Source organism: Hyperolius riggenbachi, chromosome 3, assembly GCF_040937935.1.
Source record: "Hyperolius riggenbachi isolate aHypRig1 chromosome 3, aHypRig1.pri, whole genome shotgun sequence".
In the NCBI taxonomy this organism is placed as follows: Eukaryota; Metazoa; Chordata; class Amphibia; order Anura; family Hyperoliidae; genus Hyperolius; species Hyperolius riggenbachi.
The window spans coordinates 245,214,964-245,242,122 of NC_090648.1; the positions used below are offsets into that span (position 1 = coordinate 245,214,964).

The 27,159-nt window shown below is 43.3% G+C and overlaps 1 protein-coding gene across 19 annotated transcripts in view; it reads left to right on the top strand.

Annotated features, from left to right (window-relative positions):
* CELF2 (CUGBP Elav-like family member 2) overlaps positions 1 to 27,159 on the top strand; it is a 688,411-nt gene that overhangs the window by 404,678 nt on the left and 256,574 nt on the right. For all 19 annotated transcript variants that reach the window (XM_068276071.1, XM_068276070.1, XM_068276073.1 and 16 more), the window contains exon 3: positions 5,580 to 5,662. In XM_068276071.1, the coding sequence (XP_068132172.1) occupies positions 5,580 to 5,662 (83 nt within the window). The remainder of the gene's footprint in view (positions 1 to 5,579; positions 5,663 to 27,159) is intronic.

Below are 27,159 nucleotides of genomic sequence, written 5' to 3' on the forward strand. Positions count from 1 at the left end.
CTCCCTCCCTCTCTCCTTCCTCTCTCACTCCAGGAGGGAGAAGGGTCTCATCTTCCAGGGAATTGTAGAATTTCAAAAGCCAGCTTATATACCTTGGCCGAGAATTGAACCCAGGTCTGTGTGCATGGTAGATAGCTCTCTTAACCGCTATACCACCACCAACACTACATTCTGAAACCAGCCTAGCATGTACCATTCTGATATATCCTATAGAAAAATGAGCTTGCTTAAAGATTTGTAGGCTTTCAAAAGCCAGCTTACACATACCTTGGCCGGGAATTGAACCCAGGTCTGAGTGCATAGTAGATAGCTCTCTTAACTGCTATACCACCACCAACACTACATGCTGAAGCCAGCCTAGCATGTACCATTGTGATATACCCAGGAGAAAAATGAGCTTGCTCTCTCTCTCTCTCTCTAGGACTTGATGGTTTTAAGCTGAAAATTCACTTCAATGGCATCAATAGATACCAGCAGAATTTGACATGCAATTTCGGAATTCTGCCGGATTGAAAAAGCAATTCCGTTCTGACCAAACGGAATAGAATGACCAATTTCCTCCCAAAATTGCGGAAAATACAATTCTGCGGAAAGCGGTGACCATACCTACTAGAGAGAGAGAGAGAAGTAGGGATGCTCGCTGGATTCCGCGGAATTCTTAATTCCGCGATTCCGTCCGGAATTGGGTCAATTCCTATTCCGCCAGTCGGAACGGAATTGCTATACCTCTAAAACTGAATTCCGCGGAATTTTTTTAAATTCCGCTGAATTTTACGGAATTCACATTTATTTCCTCACCTATCTATTTTCCCTCCTCCCTCCAGGGGGAGGGTCTCATCTTCCAGGGAATTGTAGTATTTCAAAAGCCAGCTTACATACCGTGGCTTGGAATTGAACCCAGGCTGGGCTGGGAATTGAACCCAGGTCTCAGTGTGTGCTAGGTATCTGACTTAACCCCTATACCACCAACCACACTACATGCTTAAGCCAGCCTAGCATGTACCATTATGATCAATCCAAGAGAAAAAGTAGCGTGCTTAAGGATTTGTAGAATTTCAAAAGCCAGTTTACATACCGTGACTGGGAATTGAACCCAGGCTGGGCTGGGAATTGAACCCAGGTCTCAGTGTGTGGTAGGTATCTGACTTAACCCCTATACCACCAACCACACTACATTCTGAAGCCAGCCTAGCATGTACCATTATGATCAATCCAAGAGAAAAATAAGCTCTCTCTAAGGATTTGTAGCCAGGCATGGCCTTGCCTTTTGTGTTCAACAGTTGTCCGAAGAGAACCCCAGATAGCCAGGTAGATTCAGATTCATCTCTCTCTCTCTCTCTCTCTCTCTCTAGTAGGGATGGTCACCGCTTTCCGCGGAATTGTATTTTCTGGAATTTTTTGGCGGAAATTGGTCATTCTGTTCCGTTTGGTCAGAACGGAATTGCTTTTTCAATCTGGCGGAATTCCCAAAATGCCTGTGAAAATCTGCCAGTATCCGTTCATGGTTTTAAGCTGAAAATTCAGTTCAATGGCATCAAGTCCTAGAGAGAGAGAGAGCTAATTTTTCTCTTGAATTGATCATAATAGTACATGCTAGCCTGGCTTCAGCATGTAGTGTGGTTGGTGGTATAGGGGTTAAGTCAGATACCTACCACACACTGAGACCTGGGTTCAATTCCCGGCCAAGGTATGTAAGCTGGCTTTTGAAAGCCTACAAATCTTTAAGCAAGCTCATTTTTCTCTAGGATAAATCATAATGGTACATGCTAGGCTGCCTTCAGCATGTAGTGTTGGTGGTGGTATAGCGGTTAAGAGAGCTATCAGACCTGGGTTCAATTCCCGGCCAAGACCTGGTTTCAATTCTCGGCCAAGGTATATAAGCTGGCTTTTGAAATTCTACAATTCCCTGGAAGATGAGACTCTCCTGAGGGAGGGAGAGAGGGAGGAGGGAGAGAGAGAGAGAGATATAAGGAACCTATAAGAGCCTAACTAAACTCTCCCTAGCAGAGTCTGTCAGCAACTGTCCCTTAACTAATTAGTGTAGGCGGACTAGTGAGTAAAATGGCACAAGGACCTTGCCTTGTATAAGGGGGGGGGGGGGGGGGCTCTAGGAGTGAGTGCAGTCTGATTGGCAACAATGTGCCTGCTGACTGTGATGTAGAGGGTCAAAGTTTTGCTCAATAGAGCATTGTGGGGCAAATCGAACTTCCGGGAAAGTTCGTCTTCGCAGGTGAACGCGAACCACCCGACGTTCGCCTGGAACCGTTCGCCGGTGAACCGTTCGGGACATCTCTAATTGGAGGCTCAAATGCAGCCCCAATATCAACCCCCTATCAGAAATGTATTGTTATGATATTACTACTGGCTAGGATGGATATGTGCCTTTGGAGCCTCCAGGATCCAATGACTATAGGCTTATTTTCAGGATGCAATGTACCACTTAGGACTATTTCTACCCTGGATACAATCAGATATATGTATAGACCGATACCACTATATAGCAAAAAAAGGATGAAATGTTGGGTAAATGGCATAGATAATGAGGAGTAGACTACTATAAAATTAATATGTAATTAGGTTCTGCTTCACTCTTGACAGGAAGATGTTTCAGCAGGCTGAGGTGACTCACAGCAAAGCAGGATAAAAATGCTGTGACTTAAAGCAGTGTTCCCCAACCCTGTCCTCAAGGACCACAGAGGTAGTTAATCAGCTCTGCTGAGACACTAATTAACACACCTGTGCATGTTTGTGGTTTTCTGCAAAACATGTACTGTTGGTGGGCCTTGATGACAGGGTTGGTGTCTCTGACCTAAAGGATACCTGGCATAAGGCAAAGCTACCTAAGGTATGTACAGAGGTATGTTCATGTTGGATCCACATACCTCTGTGCATTGTTCTTCTCATCATTCCCCCCAGTCCCTGTAATCACTCCTGGAAAAATGTGACTTTCGCCTGAAATCAAGTTTTCAGACAGGGAGAGGCAGGCTTTCCATTCTATTGTCCTCCCATTCCCTTAAGGGAGGGGAAAGGGGAGGAGATTGGAGGGTCATGGGAGGGAACATTGCAGCCAGCCTGCCTCTTCCTGTCTAAAAATAGGACTTTAGCCATAAGTCAAAGTTTTCAAGCTGCGTTTATGGGATCGGGGGAAGAAGGAGAGAAACAATGTACAAGGGTATGTGGATACAGCATAAACATATCTCTGTGCTTGCCTTTGGTAGCTTTGCCTGGGGTCAGTTATATTTTAATTAAGCATTTTACAAGACACAAGAGGGAGAGATCCCTGCCCTGGCAAGCGTACAATGTGAAGGAATAGGGAGGCAACGAGAGGTGAGGAAATACATAAGGATTTTTCCAGGGTTGTTGTGTCTGTGAGCTTTATTCAGGGCCCAGCAAATAATGATGCACTGGCCCATGCATAGTAATAATTTTCATGTTAACATTGATCTTGCAGTGTATAATGAAAATGAAAAAAAATAAAAATAAACATGAATAACTTGAAGCAGCCATGGATTTCTCATGAAACAGAAACTTACTTTACATTTTCGCAACAAGTGAATATTACTTTGCAGCAATGGTGCTCTTTCACCTCTTCTTATTTTTGCCTAAAGCAAAAAAAAATTGCTCTAGGCAGAAAAAGCTACATTTTCAATTTATAGATCCGGGACAATGTGCTACTTAACCGATAAGTCAGTTCATTGGTCAGAAATGCATAGCACCAATACACAGAACATGTTGCGTCCTGCCAATTGTGTATATTAGTAGAGAGTTACAAGAGCTCATTTTAAATGTAAATGTGATTTGCTTACTGGGATTTGGAGCATTTTTAAATTCCATTTTACCTGCTCGGGTGACAAACCTAATGACAGTGTAAGGAAATCTGACATGTGAGGAATATGGAGGCTGATCTTCTATAAATGGCAGCTGCTTGGCTGATGTGTCGATCCCTTGACTTCAGTTATATAAATCACATACCTGAAAGTAGGTGCACAATGCAATAAAGCTTTACATCACTGTAACCCCTGGGACCCACTAGCAGCAATTTTCTGAGCACTTGTAATTTGAAAAGCTCTTGCTCATGTAATGCTATGGTTTTGATCCCACTTGAGGGATGTGGTTTTCTAAAAAAAAAAATCACCCATAGCATTGCATTAGCAAGAGCTTTACAAATAACTGGTGCATAGAAAAGCTCTTCTAGTGGGCCCCAGGCCTTAGAAGGGAGTTTTCACTCTTTTTTACATGAGTGGGGTATTCATATCATGCCTTCTTCCTGAGAGATTATCAAAAGTCCTGTCTGATCATTATGTTAACTTATCAAAAATAAATAAACAAGCAAGTACTTACTTACAAAATTACTTAACTCCTTCAGTACCAGCAGTCTCTTCCCCCTTAAGGACCAGAGGCTGCTGGTACCAGAAACCAGTGCATACCGATGAAACGCTACACTGAATCACCACTACCGCCATTCACACTGCACACCCGTTACCTCAGGCCATCAACTCTGCCATATCTATGACAGCAGAGCTCTATGTGCCAGTCAGGAGCCATTGGCTTCTGACCCTGTCATTAATGTGAGCCAAGGAGATTGGCTCACATTGATGACAGGGTCAGGAGCCAATGAAATCAGCTCCTAACCGGCTCACAGAGCTCTGCTGTCATACCGACAGCAGGGCAAGTGAGCTGCGTCGGAGAGAGAGCAATGTGATCGACGAGAGCGTGCAGTGGCAGTGAGTGAAATCTAGGCCCTGACAGAAAAAACATCCTCCAAACAGGGTGTAGATTGCAATCACCGCTACTCACAAGTGGTAAAGCTGAAGGTTAACTTTTTTAGCTTTAGAATAGCTCACACCAGAATATTGTTTAGATGGCTTGAAGGTAATTATAATTGGGTCAGTCAGTGATGTGTAATCCATTTAATATTACCCTGTAACTTCATTTCAACATCAGTAACTTGGGCATTTTTCTGCTGCTTGAAGACATTGCATAAGCTAGATTTCTTCTTCTAAATAATTTAAAAAGCCTAAACTAAAATGGAATACAATACTCGATAACAGTTTTAGTATTAATACATGTACAGTTTTGGAAAAACTGTATGACTGAGGTAGTGTGGTTGCCCATACAAATGAATTGTCTCTAGGCAGATTTCTGTAATTTGGGTAGTTTGGATGATAATGAGGGAGTCTATATTAAACCCTTGGCCTGAACAAGTAGCCTTGAGGCAGCATTGTTAACAAAAATAATTATTGTTTACCAGAGTCAGTGCACATATAAGGCTCTAAATCATTTAACAATAAAAATATGTAAAAATTATGAGCTTTTTGTGTGGCAAAAAATGAATATGATTAAAATTAACAAACCGTGGAATATATTGTATGTGTGCCAATGTAATGTACTTTATGTTATTTCAGAGGAATGAGTGCATTTTGAAATTTTGTTCTACAAGAAATACATTGACATTAATACTTGCTTTGGTGAGCTTGGAAAGCCTGCTTTCACCATACAGTTCATTTATCTTCATTTAAGACTGTACCTGGATCTTATATTCAGACACTTCCTAATCCCTCTCTGTGTATGATCCGCAGGTTGTTGTTTTGTAACGTTTTATACAAGAAAAGCAGCACTGGAAGCACAGAACGCATTGCACAATATTAAAACTTTACCTGGGGTGAGTACATTCTTCTTCTCCTTGACACTGTGTCATGATTAAATGTCATTTATTTGTTCTGTTTATTGCTAGGGAATAGCTCTCTCCAAAGAAGCAATGGGGAAATGATGAAGTGTGAGCTGCTCAAAATGACTGGGCTGCAGTGGAATGGACTTATGATGGTGTCGGGCTAATCCCTTAATTGTCTCAGTCAGATGGCTTTGTGTACAACACAGTGAATGTACTTTAGGCTTTATCTAGGAAACAAACATTACCTTACTCTACCTGGCAGTTATTATTTGTTCTATTTTTAAATGGTGGGGTTTTTTTTCCATAAAGATGCAGACTAAATAAAACTAAAAAGAGTAGGGTACAGAAGTTTTCAGATCATGCATGTGCACTGCTACTTATGGGCCATGCTTGTTCATGGCAAAATGTATCAGAGCATATTTAGGAAACACAGTTTCTATAGAGATTGTTGAGAATAAAGTTAAAGAGAACCCGAGGTGTGTTTAAAGAATGTTATCTGCATACAGAGGCTGGATCTGCCTATACAGCCCAGCCTCTGTTGCTATCCCAAACCCCACTAAGGTCCCCCTGCACTCTACAATCCCTCATAAATCACAGCCGTGCTGTGAGGCTGTGTTTACATCTGTAGTGTCAGTCTCAGCTGCACCCCCGCCTCCTCCAATCAGCAGGGAGGGAAGGGATGCAGGCGGGGACTGAAGTTCTGCAGGAGGCGGGGAGAGCAGCAGACTGACACTATAGAGATAAACACAGCCAGCTCTGACAAGCTGTTTGTCAGCAGCGTGGCTGTGATTTATGAGGGATTGCAGAGTGCAGGGGGACCTTAGGGGGGTTTGGGATAGCAACAGAGGCTGGGCTGTATAGGCAGATCCAGCCTATGTATGCAGATAATATTCTTCAAACCCACCTCGGGTTCTCTTTAAATCATTAAGGCCCTGTTCAAAGTGCTGCGTTGCGGTTTAACGGCTGCTTTGTAACACCTTGCTGCATTGCAATGAATCACCCATACGATGCTCACAATGTGGTGGGAGAGTTGCAGTATAATGTGTTTTCAGTATGATAACTCACTGCATGCAGTGCATTACTGGTCAACACACGTTAACAGTAAGGGTGAAGAATACTTTTCATTGACTTCACTTTACTTTACCCATAGCAACAAAAGCATAACATGTGGCATGGCTGTCCCTATCCATTGCATTGGGATCCTGCCGTCACAGGGAACGTTGCGTTGCGGCCACTGAGAACGTGGCCTTATAAACATGTTATTCCAATAGTAACAGCAATAACATCCTATTGCTCTGGTCCTCATTCCATATAGCTGGTTATATTCTGAACAATTGGGAAGAACTTTGGTTTTGCTCTCCATTATGACAATTCACCAAAACAGGATTCTGTCTTCTCCAAAATGACCACTAGAGCCCCTAAAGATGCTATAGATGCCAAAACAGGCAGCTGACACTAGAGAGCTTTATTTTCTTACATATTCTGTATATAACTTCCTGAAGTGCTGATTTGCTAGTGTGGGCACCCTGTAATGTGAACCTGTGCCATACTGTGAAAATCACACCCTTCATACTTGGCAGTGATAATATGCATATTCAATCAAATTAAATCTATTTATTATTGAGGGCAAACTGCCTGTTTACCAGAAAAAGTTTAAATATTTCCTTAATATAACATTTTTATTTGCCCAATTTATCACAATTAACACATTTGCAATGTTCACTATTTTCCTGTCATTTAGCACAAACGTGCCAAACAAACTTATCATCCTACCTAATAAAACCTAAGTGTTGCTGCGTCCAGCAGCTGTCCCTGTGTCCCAGGTTTTTTGTTATTGCGCATGCGCGCAGTAACGGACAACTGGGACCAGGGAGCTGGGTGGGCGGGCGCGGGCGGACAAGGTGGGCAGGTGCGAACAGGCGAGGTGGGCGGGTGCGCGGCGGGTGTGGGCGGTTGCGTGCGCACACATGCGCACTGACGGCGGCGGCCGTAAAAAGACCTAGAGCCCGTTTTTAAACGGGCTTGGGTCTACTAGTCTCTTTATAAAAGTCCACTTTTTTGCCACTTTCAGAGTGGCAAAGGCAATTGAGAACAATGGAAAACTCATGTGCCTGTATCAAACAATCCAATAGACTGCCCACTCCACAATTAGTTGGTGCTGAATCCATACCATGTACCAAGCTATTTTTCAAAGAAGGTCTACAGACTGTAAGCAAGGAACCGTCAATTTATTGTTCTTTCACCACAGTACCAATAATGTCTTCTGTCCTGTAAATTTGACAACAGGGACATCCCAGGGCCCCGAAGCTGTCATTGGCCAGATCCCTGTATATGTGGAAATGGAACAATATATTGAGGGTTCCCGGCATAAAGTATGCGGATCGCTTTTGGAAAATTGTATCAAACATCCTGCCAATCACTTTTGCAGCAGAGCACCAGTTCAGAAAAGAGCAGTAAGTGGCCATAATAAAAGTCAGTGAGCCACCTACGGCTACTTTTGAAATAACAGTTGCAATGAAAACTTACTGTAGTGAGTGGCAGCCTTTTACTCCATTCATTTTTATAGAGCCTCTTATCTTCACCTCACAGTAAGTTGTGAATTTTCAAAGCTGAATCAGTAAAGATCAAAACCCTTTTCCTAATAAAAATGGTTTCATAAAACTAGCATAAAAAATAGCTTTCAAAAGTGGAAAGTCGAAAATGGTGTACTTTTTTGCTTGTTTTTCCATTTAGAAGAAACCTTTAATTTGGAGTTCCTCTAATCTTGATTGTACATTCTTATCAAATCTACATATTAGAAGGGTAAACTTAGTGAATAGGTACTTAAAGAGGAACTGCAACCAAGGATTGAACTTCATCCCAGTCAGTAGCCAATACCCCTTTTCCATGAGAAATCTATTCCTTTTCTCGAACAGATCATCAGGGGGGTCTCTATGACTGATTTGTGGTGAAACCCCTCCCACAGTGTGATGTTAGCACCTAGGTCTTGACCTCTCACTGTGGGAGCCTTGTTGCATTGTGGGAAATAGCAGCTGTTTCCAAGTGCCTAGAAACCAGTATTTCCCTCTTTCCATACATATATCTATAAAAAATAACCTTTTACCCTATCGCATTGTTAGAGGGTGTTATTATAGACAATGGAAGTTGGTGTTGTCTGTTTTTTTACCATGTCTGCTAGTAGTAAAGATGATTACGTGTAGACTGAATGTGGATCAAACAGTATGAACAAATTACATGGTGAATATCAATCATTTCTTGATCTCTCTTCTATTTTTAAACTTCCCACTTTGCAATGTATTGATTTATTTTTTCCCTCTTCGCTACAGTTCCTCTTTAACCCTCCTGGCGGTTTGCTAAAAAATCACCAGGGGGCAGCAAATCTTTTTTTTTTTTTTTTTTTTTTTCATGTAGCGAGACAAAGTCTCGCTACATGATAGCCGCTGCTCAGCGGCATCCCCCCAGCCCCTCCGATCGCCGCCGGCGATCGGCGATCAGGAGATCCCGTTCTCCTGGAGGGCTTCCCCCGTCGCCATGGCGACGGGGCGGGATGACGTCACCGACGTCATGACGTCAAAGGGGATTCCTATCCACCCCATAGAGCTGCCTGGCACTGATTGGCCAGGCAGCGCACGGGGTCTGGCGGGGGGGCGGCTGCGGCGCGACGGATAGCGGCGGATCGGCGGGTAGCGGCGGTGATCTGGCACTGCACGCAGCTAGCAAAGTGCTAGCTGCGTGCAGCAATAAAAAAATTATGCAAATCGGCCCAGCGGGGCCTGAGCGGTGCCTTCCGGCGGCATAGCCCGAGCTCAGCTCGGGCTTACCGCCAGGAAGGTTAAGTTAGTCTATCGTATTACATAAAAGGGGTACGATTGTGCAATCACGATTGTATCATGAATGGGCAACTTAACCATTAATGGGCACATTGACATGTCTTCATTTTAATAAGTATTTACATTTTTGACCTAGTTATAAACTGAGGGAACCTTTAATCCCTCACCATTGGCCTCACCACCGTTATTGTATTCAGTACAGTCCTACCATTACCAGTCTCATTGCTGGTGTACACCTCCCCAGCCAGTCCAGCAGCAGAGATTCCTTCTCTGAAAGGCACTGCAGAGGGCGTAATGAAGCATCAAACCCCTCTCCCCCACCTCCACTGTCTTAAAGTGTACTTCAGGAAGATTGATATAGCTGACTTTCGTGGTACCAGCCATCAGATCCCTCCTCTGTTCATATAGTGAATGTCAGATATCTTGGCATCTTTTAATGAATGGAAAGAAATCATCACTCCTATAGACAAATCACACATTGAGGTGTTATTGGTATATGGGTAATTCATCAGCACCACATGGAATATCCTGAGAAACCGTTACCACTGAATTCGTGATATGTTATGGACCTGTAATGGTTTTGTAAATCATACAGTTGTGCCTTTGTTCTACAATGCTCATATTGCCCGTATGATCATAAACAATATTGTCACACGCTAAAAAAAAAACCTCACCGTCTCAGGAAATAATATTGTGATGTATTAAAATGCAAAAATGGCATTACTGTTTTGATGAAAAATCTGCTTTCAAGATGCAGATAATTTGGTTTTCAAGGTGTCTAGCTTGCATATGTATCAAGCCATGCAGAAATCTGGGTTACAATAAGCTGCTTTGCTGTATAAATGCCTGGCCCAAATCATGTGACCACCTCTTTTAGAATATAAACACTGTTATGCTAATACCTCATAAGGAAGAGGTTTAGCAAAAAGGAGATGGAATGGCAAGAACACATTTATCACCCTAAACATAAAGCATAAATATTTGATTTGTGACATATATTTGTCATTAATGACAAGTCACTTTTTACTCATGGCCTCAAGCTTACATATTAAATGGTTTTATTCTCAGGACAGCAAGCAACTGTGCCTGTGCATGAGTATAAAACTGCTCCTAGAATGATGCAAGCTAATATTGAACAGATATTACACATTGCCGTGCATGGATAGCTTCCCTGTTCATTTGTATCATGACCAGTAGCCGCTTACTAAATAAATGTGGCAGTCTTTCAGAATAGATGCCATACACAGTATCATTTAATTGGATAATTTAGCATGAGTTGCATTAATTGGGTTAGTAAGCCTTTGAGATATTAAAACCTGACGCTTTCCCTTGGAGAATAATTATCATCTAGACAACAAAAATGCACAGAGAGGTTTTCTTAGTCCTGCAGCGTTACAATATTGGTCTCACATGTGGTGCCATGAGCATACATAAACATACGGTCTATGCCATTCACTGCTTCATTGTCATTAATATTTTCAATGAAGCTTTCTCTGGATCAGCACAATTGTCTTTATTATCTAATAATGGCACCAGCTGCTTTTACTTTTATAATACTATTACTATCACAGCAGCAAGGATAGCGCAGAGCAGTTGAAAAGGGCACCCACTAAAATATATTACAGTGTGCTACCTTTTCAACAGGAAGCCAGGGTTTAAGGCTAAGTGCCCACAAAAGAGGTGTATGGTTAGGTGTCCATGGGGAGTGTTAAAGAGAAACTCCGACCAAGAATTGAACTTTATCCCATCCAGTAGCTGATACCCCCTTTTACATGAGAAATCTATTCCTTTTCACAAACAGACCATCAGGGGGCGCTGTATGACTGATATTGTGGTGAAACCCCTCCCACAAGAAACTCTGAGGACCGTGGTACTCCTGGCAGTTTCCTGTCTGTGAACCTTGTTGCATTGTGGGAAATAGCTGTTTACAGCTGCTTCCAACTGCCAAAACAGCATGCAGCAGCTACATCACCTGCCATCAGTAAAAATGTCACCATGTGATAAATGTCTGAATGTGAATTAGGGATTTAAAAGATTTTACAATGGGCAAACACTGACTAAATCATTTATACATAATTATTGTAAAAATGATGCCCTTTTTTATTACATTATTTTCACTGGAGTTCCTCTGTAAGTTTAGGTGCTTACAGGGAGTTAAGGTTACTTGGCCACTAGGGGGTTAAGATTGGGCATTCACTAGCGGGGTTAAGCCTAGGAACCCACCAGGGTGGGGGGGGGGGGGTGTTAAATGTAGGCATGACCAGGGGAGGGTTCTGTGTGAGAGTAGGGGGAGGTTGGGCCATAGTATAATATACCGGTAAGTATTACCAATATTTTGCTATATGGATGAAGTGATGGAATATCAGTAAATTTACTGATATTCTACTACTGGCTATTCCTATGCTTTTTTTCAATGATCAACCAAGCAAAATAGCAGCGGTGGTGTTCCGCTACCTGTCGGAACTCTGTGACTGGAACTTTATGCTCAAACAAAATAGTGGGGGTTGAGTTCCACTACATACTGCATGGATGGTGGCTGTCATGAGGTTTTGAGTAGCTATATAGTCACTTACTGGGAGCTGCAGTGCACTGAAGTTTGGCTACACTATAGCCGAACGACAGGCTTTTTGATTATCTTGCTGGCAATGGGAGGGGTAATTACGGGGCTTAATTTTATTACACAATAGCAGACCTTGCATTAATGACTGGAACTGAACAGTGGCTGCATTGTACCACCTGTTCCTGCACTATGGCTGGGTTAATCAAATCAGGTGAAAGGGCAGACGGTATTTTGGATGCCGCTAAAGGCTGCTATGTAATTAGTGGCTATATAGTAGTGGAACCCAGTGTGTAATTTGAGTGCCGGAGTTTGCCTATGGTGTAGGCAAACACCAGCTTTCGGCAGAGCGACAGGGGAGCAGAAATGGTAACTGTAATATAATCGAGCACCTAGGGGGTAATTTAGGTGCTGAGTTTTTGTTTAGATGCCGCGTTTTAATAATTCAGCAGCTCTGGGTTTTCAGGTTAGTGTTAGCCATATACAGGGGTTAGGCTAGTGTTAGGAATAGTTATGTGAGGTTGGTGTTAGGCATATATAGGGGGAGGTTAGTCTTAGGAGTAGGTAGGAGGAGGTTAGTGATAGGCATAGATAAGATAAAGTTCATGTGAGAAATGCAGAGAGGGACACATTGTTGATCGTGCTTTAACCACTTCCCAACTGAGGGGTTTTACCCCTTGACCACCAGAGCAATTTTCACCTTTCGGCGCTCCTTCCATTAATTCGTCTATAACTTTATTATTACTTATCGCAATGAAATGAACTATATCTTGTTTTTTTCGCCACCAATTAGGCTTACTTTAGGTGGGACATTATGTCAAGAATTATTTTATTCTAAATGTGTTTTAATGGGAAAATAGAAAAAAAATTTGGGAAAAAAAGTATTTTTCAGTTTTCGGCCTTTATAGTTTTCAAATAATGCATGCTACTGTAATTAAAACCCATGAAATGTATTTGCCCATTTGTCCCGGTTATAAAACCGTTTAAATTATGTCCCTATCACAATGTTTGGCGCCAATATTTTAATTGAAAATAAAGGTGCATTTTTTTCAGTTTTGCGTCCATCCCTAATTACAAGCCGATAGTTTATAAAGTAACAGTGTTATACCCTCTTGACATAAATATTTAAAAAGTTCAGTCCCTAAGGTAACTATTTATGTATTTTTTTTTATTGTAATTTTTTTTTTTTAATTACAAAAATAAATTGGGGAGTGTGGGAGGTAAGGAGTTAAGTTTTAGTGTAAAACTAATTTATTTGTCCTTCCGGACGCTTGCAGGAAGTACTAGGAGGCTGAGAATTATTTTTTTTCACAATGATCGCGCTGCTTAGCGGATAAGCAGCAGATCATTGCGGGGCTTAGATCAACGAACGGGAATGGACTTTCCCGTTCATTGATCTGCGGGCGAGCGGCCAGCGGCATGTTTATGAGCGGGAGTGTGCGCTAGAGCGAACGGGAGCGCGGGCAGTGGCGGGAGCGCGGAAAGTACGGATTTCTCCGTCCCTGGGGGTTAAAGAATGGAAAAAGGGTCGGAGAAATTCGTACGCGTGGGGGTAAAGTGGTTAAGTCTGAAAAGCAGACTGTGATTTTATAGATGTTAAATAAACTTTTAGTGCTACCACATATGAGACAATTAGGGCCCTCCATATACAGTATACACTTATTTTAATGGTTTATTTTCTCTGAAAAGTTCTAAGCTTTCTCACTATAAAGTGGAGTCTTCTAGTCAACTTTTAAATTGTTCTCAATAGCTTTCATTCATTTTTAGCATGTAGTCAGCTATGACAGCTTTCAAAATCTCTAAGCATGGGTCTACTTTGAATTATATTTTATGGCATGTATTATATGCATCTGCAGAACTACAAGTATAACACACAGTATTGTTTCCACTGCAACATTGTGATAGCCCTATTTTGCAGATAGCAGCTATTAGATTCATAGTGCTGCTTGTAGTTGTATTTGTTTGTGCCAGTGTTGCTGAGTAGCAATAAGAGACACAAATAAAATTGTTACATTTGTCACTTCAAGGACAACTGAAGTGAGAAGAATATGGAGGCTGCCATATTTATTTTGTTTTAAACAATACCAGTTGTTTGGCAGTCCTATTGATCTATTTGGCTGCAGTAGGGTCTGAATCACACCTGAAACAAGTATGCAGTTAATCTTGTCAGATCTGACAATAATGTCAAAAAACACTAACCGAAGGAAATAAAGTACCAGGGAAAACAATTGCCAAACACTTAAGTCCAGAAGGACATAGCCCTATGGGTACATATGTAAAAGCATGATAATTTTACTTTTATAAGCAACAGTAAAAGTTAAAAGGTAGAGTTCCATGGTTATGGGTGCTCTCCTGTGGAGGGCTCAATGAGTCATCTAGGTCAAACCATGGGGGTCTTTGCTCATCCCCCTCGACTGCAGTATGGAACACTGGAGCGAGGTGTAGCTATCCCATGGATTTGGCAGATGCCTTCACAGTTCCGCGGTGTGTGGGCAGGACGATGAAACGCTGTGATGGAACAGAGATGGTGCGTTCACCTAGAGTCTGGTCCTCCCAGCAACACCTCCGGTTCAGACGGGTGAGTTTAACACATTACAAGTAGTGCAACGTGCTGTACATAGACTTTAACATGGACATGCTTCACCAACAGGCTTCATCAGAAAGTGTGCTATACATATATACAGTAGTTACATAAACATCCTACACCACATGTTTACAAATTTACAAAAAAAAACCCCATCATAGAAAGCCCCAGTCATAGCTGAAGTAACCCGTCTGGCACAGCCATATATATAGGTGGGGAGGAGGTTGGAACTAAGGTGTGGCGGGGGTGTATCGGCCACCACGCACCTGCTAACAGTATGCAGATTGCAGGGTGCCAGTGTGCTGGTACTCTTACCTATACATGGGTGCTGGGGGTCTGGAGGGTGAGTGCTGCATACACCATTGAGGTACATCAGTCTAGTAACACGCCCTGTAATTACCCTCCAATCCAGCAGGGGGGCGGCTCTTGGCAGGAGGAGGGTTTTCGCCATAGTGGCCAGATTATTCAAACGGCCACTGTCTATACCGGCTATCTGATTGAATAGATGGCTCTGTGGCGGTGATGTCACTTCCACCCGTGCGCTCGTCTATTTCCTGTCCTCCCCTAACCTGGAATGCAGCTTGCGTCTCAGCCCTCAATTAGGTTCATCTGAGAGTAGCTCCCTTTAGGGAACGGCCCCCACATGCGAGCACTGCCCACAGAGGAGGTGTAGATGACACCTCGCTGTTGTCATGGGTTGCTAAGCAACCCTGCTTATAAGATAAGAGTAAAAAAATATAAAAATAAAATCTGCCATGCAGGGGTGTACGCTGTATAACATATGTATAAATGTTACTCCCCATGAGTGGCCGGTCGGCTCAGTGTAAATAGGTTATATTGCAAGCAACACAAGGGAGAGATATGTAAAATATGGACATGAAAGTATAAACCTAGCAGTATGAACTTGCGGTGTGTGTCCTAGATACAGCCACACAGTGTGCTGTAGACATTAACAGCCAGGCATTTTCTGAAAATGAAAGAAATATAATGTGTTACTTGTACATCAGTATAGAGGCCTGGTGAATCCACAACTGTGCTTGAAACCCACTTGTGTAATATATATATATATATATATATATACACATATATATATATATATATATATATATATATACACACATATATATATATATATATATATATATATATATATATATATATATATATATATACACCACCACTGAGGCTTTGTAGTGCTTGATACAAAAATGGTGTGCTTCTCTCTTTGTAGATAATGAAATAAGACACTGCTTACTTAGGTATATCATGCATCTCGACCATTTTGCCATTTTGTACAAAAACAGACACATCCAAACCCTCACTACTTGGTAGAGCTCTGAAGGACCTGATTGCACCTACATGAAATAACCTATTAAAAATCCCTTTCTGACAATTATACATCCGTAACAAAAAATATACTTCCGATTAGCACATCATCAGCAATAGAAAAAATGGTAAACATAGTATCTGCTTTTCAAGAGAAGCTACTGGAAAAGGCTTTTATGCGCTAGGAGTAAGAAAATGAATAATTAATGAAAATATTAAGGAAATGTATATGAAAATATCACATGATTATATATTTCCTTCAACATTGCCTATAAATCACCTGCCCAATCACCTTATTGTTTTACATTCCCAAAACTGGGTACTGAACAATCCAAAATGTATGAATATTCAACCAACTGAATAACAGCAAAATATAAAAAGGCAAATCAAAAACCCATATTCCTTGATAAAGCTCTGAAGGATCTGGTTGCACCTACACAAAATACCTATCAAAATGCCATTTATGGATAGTTCACAGTGCTCAGTTGCATTCCGGAATAATCCTGCATGTCAACTCACTGCCCATACAATTTTATGAGCCCGTTCATATCTCTGCGTTGTAACGGATCCAGTGGCGCAGCAATGGGGATAGCCGCCATAGCGTTGCTATGGGGCCCCACGGCAGCCCTACGTCACAGGGGGCCCGCAGCTACCTGTCCTTTTTTTTTTGTTTATTTCTATTTTCGCCGGCCTGCCGGTCGGGCCCCCCTCCCTCCATCACTTCCCCCCCCCCCCGCCTCACCTCGGGTCCCCCCTCAGCGGCGAGAGAGCGGCATATACAGAAAGCTCCAGCGGGGTAAACAGCCACTAGAGGTTCAGCTGCCTCTGGGCTACGCTGTCACCTCTGTATTGCTGCTCGCACCGCTTCCTGTTTATTGCAAGCAGCAATACAGTGGGGACACCGTAGCCCGGGAGGCAGCTGAACCTCTAGCGGCTGATTACCCCGCCGGAGCTTCCTGTATATGCCACTCTCTCGCCGCTGAGGGGGGACCTGAGGTGAGGCAGGGGGGAGGCGCCGAGGTGAGGGAGGGGGGCCCCGGCCGGCCTGCGAAAATAAAAATAAACAAAAAAGTCCTCTCAGGACAGGTAGCTGCGGGCCCCCTGTGACGTAGGGCTGCCGTGGGGCCATCTCTCGCCGCTGATGGAAGGAGGGGGGACCCCAGGTGAGGCACGGGAGATAAGGGTCGGGCCCCTACACCACTAACTACTCAGCTACCTCCCCTCCCACCCGGCTACCTAACTGCCCACCCTCCCACCCGGCTACCTAACTGCCCACCCTCCCACCCGGATACCTAACTGCCCACCCTCCCACCCGGATACCTAACTGCCCAACCAGCTACCTAGCTGCCCACCTGGCTACCTATCTGCCTACCCTGCCACCCAGCTACCTAACTGCCCGCCCGGCTACCTAACTGCCCACCCAGCTACCTAACTGCCTACCCTACCACCCAGCTACCTATCTGCCTACCCTGCCACCCAGCTACCTAACTGCCCACCCAGCTACCTATCTGCCTACCCTGACACACAGCTACCTAACTGCCTACCCGGATACCTAACTGCCCACCCTGCCACCTGGCTACCTAACTTCCCACCCGGCTACCTAACTTCCCACCCGGCTACCTAACTGCCCACCCTTCTACCTAACTTCCCACCCGGCTACCTAACTGCCCACCCGGCTACCTATCTGCCTACCCTCCCACCCGTCTACCTATCTGCCTACCCTCCCACCCGTCTACCTAACTGCCTACCCAGTGCAGTGCCTGCACCGCAAATAGTGTGCCAGCCTGCCCAACCACCCTCCCTCCAGGTAATTAATGTTAGCCCACTATAGACCTAACTACATATACTGCATTTTGTGAGGAAATCTGGCGACAATCTGATTGCATTTTGTGGGGAAGTTTGGCGACAATCTGGTTGCATTTCGTGGGGAAATCTGCCAACAATCTGGTTGCATATTGTGGGGAAATTTGGCGACAATCTGGTTGCATTTCGTGGGGAAATTTGGCGACAATCTGGTTGCATTTCGTGGGGAAATCTGCCAACAATCTGGTTGCATATTGTGGGGAAATCTGCCGACAATCTGGTTGCATTTTGTTGGGAAATCTTCCGACAATCTGGTTGCATATTGTAGGGAAATCTGCCGACAATCTAGTTGCATTTTGTGAGGAAATCTGCCAAACATCTGGTTGCATATTGTGGGGAAATCTGCTGACAATCTGGTTGCATATTGTAGGGAAATCTGGCGACAATCTGGTTGCATATTGTAGGGAAATCTGGCGACAATCTGGTTGCATTTTGTGGGGAAATCAGATTTCCCCACAAAATGTTTGGGTGGGAGGTCCGAGGTCTGTGGGGTTGGAAGGTCGTGGGGGGGGGGCATAATTTTTTTTTGCTATGGGGCCCAGTCATTTCTAGCTACGCCCCTGAACGGATCGTGTTATTCTAACTCGCTGCATGCTGGCTTTGTAAAAAAAAGTCTATGTCTGGTCTCCATTGTAATGCACACACATTATAACATGTGTGTTATACAATGCACCAGTGTGAATCCAGACTTATGCAACCTTACAGAAAATTTAAACCCAAGTACCCAACCACTGTCAACACAAAAACAGCTTAAAAGATCCTAACTTGAGAACTCATCATTTTTTGTTATAGTAAGGCCTTGTTTCCATCTGTCCGCTTCTATCCGCTTTTTTTCAGCACATCAATGTTACAGATTGATACATGTTGCTGAAAAGCGGACAGAAGCAGACAGAAGCGCATAGATGGAAACGAGGCCTAAGTTAACTGTCCAGGTACAAGCAGAAGTTGACAGTTCACATTTGTAAGATATTAATATGCTTAGTAAGTGTGAATAAGCCATTTACCTGGAAGCTGATATGAAAAGTGCCAACTTCCAAAACTAGGGGAGGGGAGTGTTTATATATTGTAAAATGGGTCCTTAAAATTACAACATGATTGGTGTAATATGTACAAAATTGTGTTTTGATTTTGTTTCAGACAATATATTCAGTTTTTTCACAACATACCACTTCATTACGTTTAGTGAGGCTTAAAGTGTACCTGAGATATGGCCTTAAAAAGAAAGTATACATATCTGGGGCTTCCTCCAGCCTCCTCCGGCCTGATCACTCCCTTGTCGTCCTCAGTAGCTGCCTGGTTCATCCGCAACCAGAGGCATAGCTAGGGTTTTCAGCGCCCGGGGACAAAGACTATTAATGCGCCCCCTAAGGTGAAGGGTCGTGACCAAATGTGAGCGTGATTATGGGTGCTCCACATTTGGTCACGCCCCTTCAAATGTACATGGAGGTTAGCAGGCTCACACTCACCCACCCTCCCTCAGTATGTACCTTCCAGCATGTTCCAAGACAAATTCAGCAATCATGAGCCCCCCCATCAAGACAAATTCCGCAATCATGAGTAAACATGAGGCCCCCAACATGACCAACTCAGCAATCATGAGGCCCCCAACATGACCAACTCAGCAATCATGAGGCCCCCAACAAGACAAATTTAGCAATCCTGAGGCCCCCAACAAGACAAATTCAGCAATCATGAGGCCCCTAACAAGACAAATTCAGCAATCATGAGGCCCCTAACAAGACAAATTCAGCGATCTTGAGGCCCCCAACAAATCATGAGGCCCCCAACAAGACAAATTCAGTAACCATGAGGCCCCCAACAAGACAAATTCAGCAGTCATGAGGCACATAAATAGACAGCATTTCACATAAATAGGCAGAATGCCCCCTTAATATGGTAGACACCTCTCACCTGGCAGCAGTTCCCCAAAATACACTCAATCTGACAGCAGTGCTTCCCCAAAAATAGGTAGCCCCAGGTCTATAGGTGTCCCCAGAATAGGTGGCCAGCAGTATAGATGTCCCCAGAACAGGTAGCCAGGGGTAGAGATGTCCACAGAACAGGTAGCCAGGGGTATATGTGCCCAGTATATGTAGGCAGGGGTATGTGTCCCCAGTATATGTAGCCAGAGGTATATGTGCCCAGTATATGTAGCCAGGGGTATATATGCCCAGTATATGTAGCCAGGGGTATATATGCCCAGTATATGTAGCCAGGGGTATATGTACCCAGTATATGTAGTTAGGGTTATATGTGCCCAGTATATGTAGGCAGGGGTATATGTGCCCTGAGTATGTAGCCAGGGGTATATGTGCCCAGAGTAGGTAGCCAGGGGTATATGCCCAGTATATGTAGGCAGGGGTATATGTGCCAAGAGTAGGTAGCAAGGGGTATATGTGCCCAGAGTAGGTAGCCAGGGGTATATGTGCCCAGAGTAGGTAGCCAGGGGTATATGTGCCCAGAGTAGGTAGCCAGGGGTATATGTGCCCAGAGTAGGTAGCCAGGGGTATATGTGCCCAGAGTAGGTAGCCAGGGGTATATGCCCAGTATATGTAGGCAGGGGTATATGTGCCAAGAGTAGGTAGCCAGGGGTATATGTGCCCAGAGTAGGTAGCCAGGGGTATATGTGCCCAGAGTAGGTAGCCAGGGGTATATGTGCCCAGAGTAGGTAGCCAGGGGTATATGCCCAGTATATGTAGGCAGGGGTATATGTGCCAAGAGTAGGTAGCCAGGGGTATATGTGCCCAGAGTAGGTAGCCAGGGGTATATGTGCCCAGAGTAGGTAGCCAGGGGTATATGTGCCCAGAGTAGGTAGCCAGGGGTATATGTGCCCAGAGTAGGTAGCCAGGGATATAAGTCCAGTATATGTAGGCAGGGGTATATGTGCCCAGAGTAGGTAGCCAGGTCAGGTGTCCCCCTCCCCAGCAGGAGGGGAGCAGCGCAGAGAAGAGCTGCTCTCCCTTCCTCGCTGTCCCCTCCAATGTCCGGGTGGCTGGCAGCGGCGGGCGGAACTTACCTCCGTCTCGTCGCAGCGCCGGATGGATCTGCCACTACTCTGGTCTGGTCCAGACCAGAGCAGCGGCTGCGCACCCGAACTTCCGCCCGCGCTGGAGCGAGACGGAGGTGAGTTCCGCCCACCGCTGCCAGCCCAGCCACCTGGACATTGGAGGGGACAGCGAGGGAGGGAGAGAGCACCTAAGGTGAGGGAAGGAGGGGGGATATGGCCCCCCTTCCCCACCGTCCGCACAGCTCTCCCTCTTCTCTGCGCTGCTCCCCTCACCCGCCGGAAAAAAAAAAAAAAAAAACCCCGCAGCTCAGCCAGGCGGAGGGCGCCCTTGGGGACCAGGCGCCCCGGGGCACTTGTCCTACCCCGACCCCCCCTAGCTCCGCGCCTGTCCGCAACTGGCCCCGGTAAGTCGTCCAGTCGGTGCAGGCGCAGTCCGGCTGTGAGTGTTCCCTCACCCCAGACCGAAGGAAGCCCCAGGTGGGTAGGTTTTCTTTTTAAGGCCCCATCTCAGCTTTAATACTTAACAATGATTCAGTAACACAAATTTGTTTCATTCCACTAGTAAACTACTGCATATGCACAAGTTTTGTGCCTAGGTGACAGCTTCTCTTTAAATTTAAATGCAAAGCCCTGAGTAGTTTGGAAACAATTATGTGACTTATTATTTTCATATCTTCTTACTCTAAGCCTTCTGAGGATGTTGTAACAAAATTTCTGTATGAATGGGGATTTAGGATGACAAGAGACAACAATCAGAGGCATAAAATACGCTGTACGGCATGTTTACTTGTCATTATTCTCCCTTGTTCTTCCACTCAGTCACAGTTAAAGCTCCCACTTACTCTACGGTATATGTCATTGTATCAAACCATGTTTACTTAATTGTTTCACTCGAGGATTAAGTTATTTTTAGATAAATTAAATGCTCACTGCAGAGGGAAAATCAACAATACAATTCCTTGCTCACCTATTTTTGCATATTATTGGAGTTTTTTATTATGATAAATAATATTGAGGGTGTTTTTGGAATGACACGGACTCAAATATATCTCCATTAAATCTCACTGTATTTAAATCGTACAATGCAGATAATTTTGAAATCATTGCATGAATTTGTTTACACACTGAATGTCCCATTACATTGGGAAGTGTAGGAAAATGTAAAATGAAAATCAAGGGCAAAACCACAAGCAGCCCAGGCAGCATACACTGAGGTAATAGTTTGACAATGTGCAACACTAACTGCATGGGTGATTTATAATCACACTGTTGTGTGGCCGACAAGTGCCTGTGATTGACTGCGGATTTTCACATCATCAACCACAGAAATATGAGAAAATTTACTCAAATCTCATTTAATAGTTCGGATCCACAATCAAATAAAATCAGCATTTTGGAGTTGATCATTGGTGGAAAATTAAACTCGACTGTTATTTATTTGATTGCTTAGTGCCCTCAGAGTCCTGTTTATTTGTTTTCCAGTTTTATTTTCTTTTTTACTAGAATGAATGTGTATAGTGGTTGCTATTATTGTCTGGTGTGCCTAGTTATTAGTGTAACATTTTTAGTCACTTCATTAATGCCAGGCCAAACATGGAACACACTCTGAAGGATGTAATAAACAGTCTCTGAAAAAAATGATCACATGCAAAGCAAGGTGAACAATGATTCCAACAATTCTTTTAATTAAATCATAGCTGATGGAAATTTACAACTCAGAGGATCTTTCAAAGATTGCCTACCATGCTGGGAATACACAATGAGATTTTTCAGCAGATTTACTGTACAATCTATTTAGCTGATCGATTTTCCAATCGTTTTTCTGATTGATTTCCATTCACTTCCATGAGAAATTGATCAGAAAAATGATCGGAAATCAGATTGGACATGTCGGATATTATTGAACCATCTATCTGCCCCCAAAAAAATGTCATGGTGTATACCCAGCATTAGGGTTAACAGTGTTAGATGTGAAAACAATTGATATCTGCCTTATATTGATAAGATCATTTACCACCTTGTGCCACTTGATTTTAGATCATATCTGATGCAATATCAATAACAGCTCTATCTAATGCGGTACATAACTAACAAAGCTATACCTCAAGAACATCTTCTCCTGCAGGCCAATGCACTCCATCCTGTTTGATCTGCAAGGACAGTGGCCTTTCCTGTTCAATCAACAAGGTGATAAAATGTTGATTGATGGGACCTTCACTTTTAATGGATTCATGGACAAACTAGACTTTTTTTTAGGTTTTTTTTTACCACTAGTTATTTTATTTCCTATGCATTTTAAAGGGAAAAAGAAGGAAAAATACAAATAAAACTCACAGTTTCTCAGTTTTTACCTATTATTACTTTAAAATAAAATGTGCAACTCTAGATTAATAAAAACAGATTTAATTTATCCCATTTAGTATAAAACTTACATTTTCTTGCTGCTTCAACATATGGTGAAGATTTATTTGGGAAATAAAGGTTTTTTTCCCCCTAGTATTGCAATGATAATAAAATTATGTCTAAAGGTAAATGGGGAGGGGGAAGGGGGGAGGTTGGGATGACAACCACAGGTTTGTGGAAAAGGTACTTAGTTGCTCTATTATTCAGGGGGCATGGTTTCAAAATGGGTGTGGTTATAGGAGGTGGCAAAACATCCATAGTAATAGCCACCTTTTATTGTTAAAGCTTGCCCTGGTGATTTAAGGGAGCCCCATCTTATTTATAGATTTTCCTGGGGTTTAGTGGAGCTTTCCCTGTGGCCTAGAGGATCCTCCTGACAGAATTTTGCAGCATCTGGAAGTGTGGCTGTTAACTACACTTCCTAGTTCCTTCAGTGATTGTCTCTTCCCCTTATTTGTACTAATGCCAGCCTCTTGCATCAACAAGTACTGGGGCCTTATAAATGCTTACAGAAGCGGTTGGAATTAGTACAAACGAGAGGGAGAGCTGATACCAACAGGAAGCAAAAGGAATATGAAATATCTACCAGTCATGCTTCCAGATGCTGCTGAACTCAGCCAGGGCTGGAGGTTGGTAGGTGGGATTGAATTTTGATACCAGAGTAGTACTCCCTGGTTAGTCCCCACTTATTGCCCCTGGGGATGAGCATAAGCACCTGCTAGCATGTCCTTCTGCTAAAACTTGTGGGAAAAAGGACATGATTACACTGTAGCATGGGCACAAGTGGTTAAAATTTCTTATGAGTGGTGGCCTGGGAAGGAAGGAGTTTGATTCTACAGCGTAAACTGGGAATATATTGAACTAGTAAGGAGCCCTACAGATCCCTGTACAAGTTTACCATCAAACTTCAAAAAACATTTTTAATGATTCTGCTGTTTGCTAAAGCACACAGAGCATCCATAAACTGATTAGGAGTCCATAGAGTTTATCCACTTCTGCTTAAGTGGACAAATATATTTGTCCAGCAGGAGCCACTTAGCGGCAATCTGGACGGATATGTTCATCCAGCAGTTTTGTGGAGGATCAGGGCCGGATTTGTACTTTTTGCCGCCCTAGGCCCACTATCACCAGCCGCCCCCTAGGCCCACTATTACCAGCCCCTGATCAATCCTAACTTTTTTTTTTCTTTTTCTAAATAAGCGATAAGGTGATGGTGGGGGGATTCAGAGTGAGGTAGCCGTGGCGAAAAATAGGCGTGGCCATGGCACGGACAGTGCTAACTGCAATGTAAGTTAAAACACAGGAAAAGTGACCCTAAAGGTAGTTAGACAACATTCCCCAAACACATAATAAAGTAGAGTTTCCCCATGATATGGTGGAATGGGAGATTCACATCATGGTTGAGCAGATCATAACTGCAAAAACTGCGTGATGCTATCATGTCAGTGTGTATCAAAATTTCAGAGAAATGCCATGAAGCATAAGGCAGTTCTGAAGGCAAAAAGGTGTCAAACTCAGTACTAGCAAGATGTACCTAACAAAGTGGCCAGAGAAACAGGGGACCCTAAATCTGTGTCCTGTCCCAGGTAAAGCAGGACGCCTGGTCAACATACTTTATCAACTATACAATTATCTGATCAAAAACTTAATGAGCGCTCAATAACTTTGTATCAAAAGACACAAAAAAAGGGCAAAAGACAAAACCAATATTCTAAAGAGAAGATGCCAATGTGTGTCCACACCTAATATACATATCAAAAGACAGCTCTACACATATATATGGTGTAAAGATATGAACAACTTTATTTCTCAATCCAAGTAAAACAATTAAAAACTCTTAAAATCTCCCGATTCAAATCAACAGTAATTGATATTCCAGCTCATAAACAACAATAATACAATAAATGCATAATAATCAAGCAACGTACAGGGAAGGCCACAAAAATGCCTAGTGTAAAGTGCTATAGTATAGGTGCCTAGTGCAAAGTAAGCATATGCTACATGTATAAGTGCTATAGTATAAAGTGCCTGGTGCAAAGTAGGCAAATGCTATATGAATGAATGCTGTGCAAAAAACATAAGGGACAATTCATATGTCCATGGTCCTAGAAAAATGAAAAACCTCACACAATAGAATATAAAATATGAGAAAACCTCGCCCTGCAAAAAGAAAATTATTGAGTCAAAACACAAACAAATATGTGTGTGTGTAGAGATCACGTGCATGTCCAGCCCCAGCACAAAACGCTGGATCTGCTCATGCACACAAGCCCCACACACACAATCACCGTGCAAAGCAACTACAACTAGTTGCAATGTGCAAAATCATACATACAGTGCAGGTTTCCTTCTCCCGGCTTCCAGCTCGTTGTGGTAAGGCCATGCTTTTCATGTAACATGCACTGTATGTATATATTTGTTTGTGTTTTGACTCAATAATTTTCTTTTTGCAGGGCGAGGTTTTCTCATATTTTATATTCTATTGTGTGAGGTTTTTCATTTTTCTAGGACCATGGACATATGAATTGTCCCCTATGTTTTTTGCACAGCATTCATTCATATAGCATTTGCCTACTTTGCACCAGGCACTTTATACTATAGCACTTATACATGTAGCATATGCTTACTTTGCACTAGGCACCTATACTATAGCACTTTACACTAGGCATTTTTTGTGGCCTTCCCTGTACGTTGCTTGATTATTATGAATTTATTGTATTATTGTTGTTTATGAGCTGGAATATCAATTACTGTTGATTTGAATCGGGAGATTTTAAGAGTTTTTAATTGTTTTACTTGGATTGAGAAATAAAGTTGTTCATATCTTTACACCATATATATGTGTAGAGCTGTCTTTTGATATGTATATTAGGTGTGGACACACATTGGCATCTTCTCTTTAGAATATTGGCTATACAATTATCTGATCATTTTTTTTAAATTAATAGCATATTTAGAAAACACAGGGAGATACGGTTCAGATTGAGGACCGAGCTGTGGCCGCGTGCATTAAACAAACAGCTAGTAGGTAAGACAAACTCATGTTTCCTGCGCTGTTGCACAGTGTCATAAACAATCACCAAACACTGACAAAGTCTCTGGTACCAAGCCTGTTGTGTATACCTCTCCTGTGTGTCCTCAGCTCCCCCTTACCCCGCATCTTCCAGAGCTGGCTGTGATTTGGGGTCAAATCTGCCGCAATCGCACCTGCCTAGCAGTAGATGGCTAATCCTGACATCAGACACAGCCATGTGACCGCCCACAGGTGGGAAGTTGTGGTGCCAAAAAACTGTTGGATAGAGTGCATGTGTGCACGGCATCATGTGACTTTGTTGCTTCTTCCTCCCTGACGCTACCAAGAGGGAGGAAGTGGTTTGGCCTGACAGGTGGAGTGCAGTCCTGTATGTGCTAGTCGTGGCACCGTCACCTGCCTACACACCTCGGAGGAGGGTAGGAGCTGCCATACATCTTCTGGATTTGGGCGGTGGGCAACCACCCAGAGTCCCGCAGCCAGGATGTCCGGCGGCCAACCTGGGACAACCCGGGACATTGCCTGGGACAAATTTCAGCCTAGGACAGGACGTGTCCCCAGCAAAGTGGAACGTCTGCTCACCATACCTAAAGTAGACCAGTACCAGTGATTATTCACCACAGGTACAGACTAAGCTGGCAGTGCCACACACAGGTTATGCTGGCACTTGTAGTGCCTCTCACACAGTCTGTGCTGACACGTAGTGCATCACATACAGGCTATACTGGCACTTGTACTGCATCACATACAGGCTATACTGGCACTTGTACTGCATCACATACAGGCTATACTGGCACTTGTATTGCATCACATACAGGCTATACTAGTACTTGTAGTGCATCACATACAGACTATACTTGTACTTGAAATGCAAACTGCACTACAAG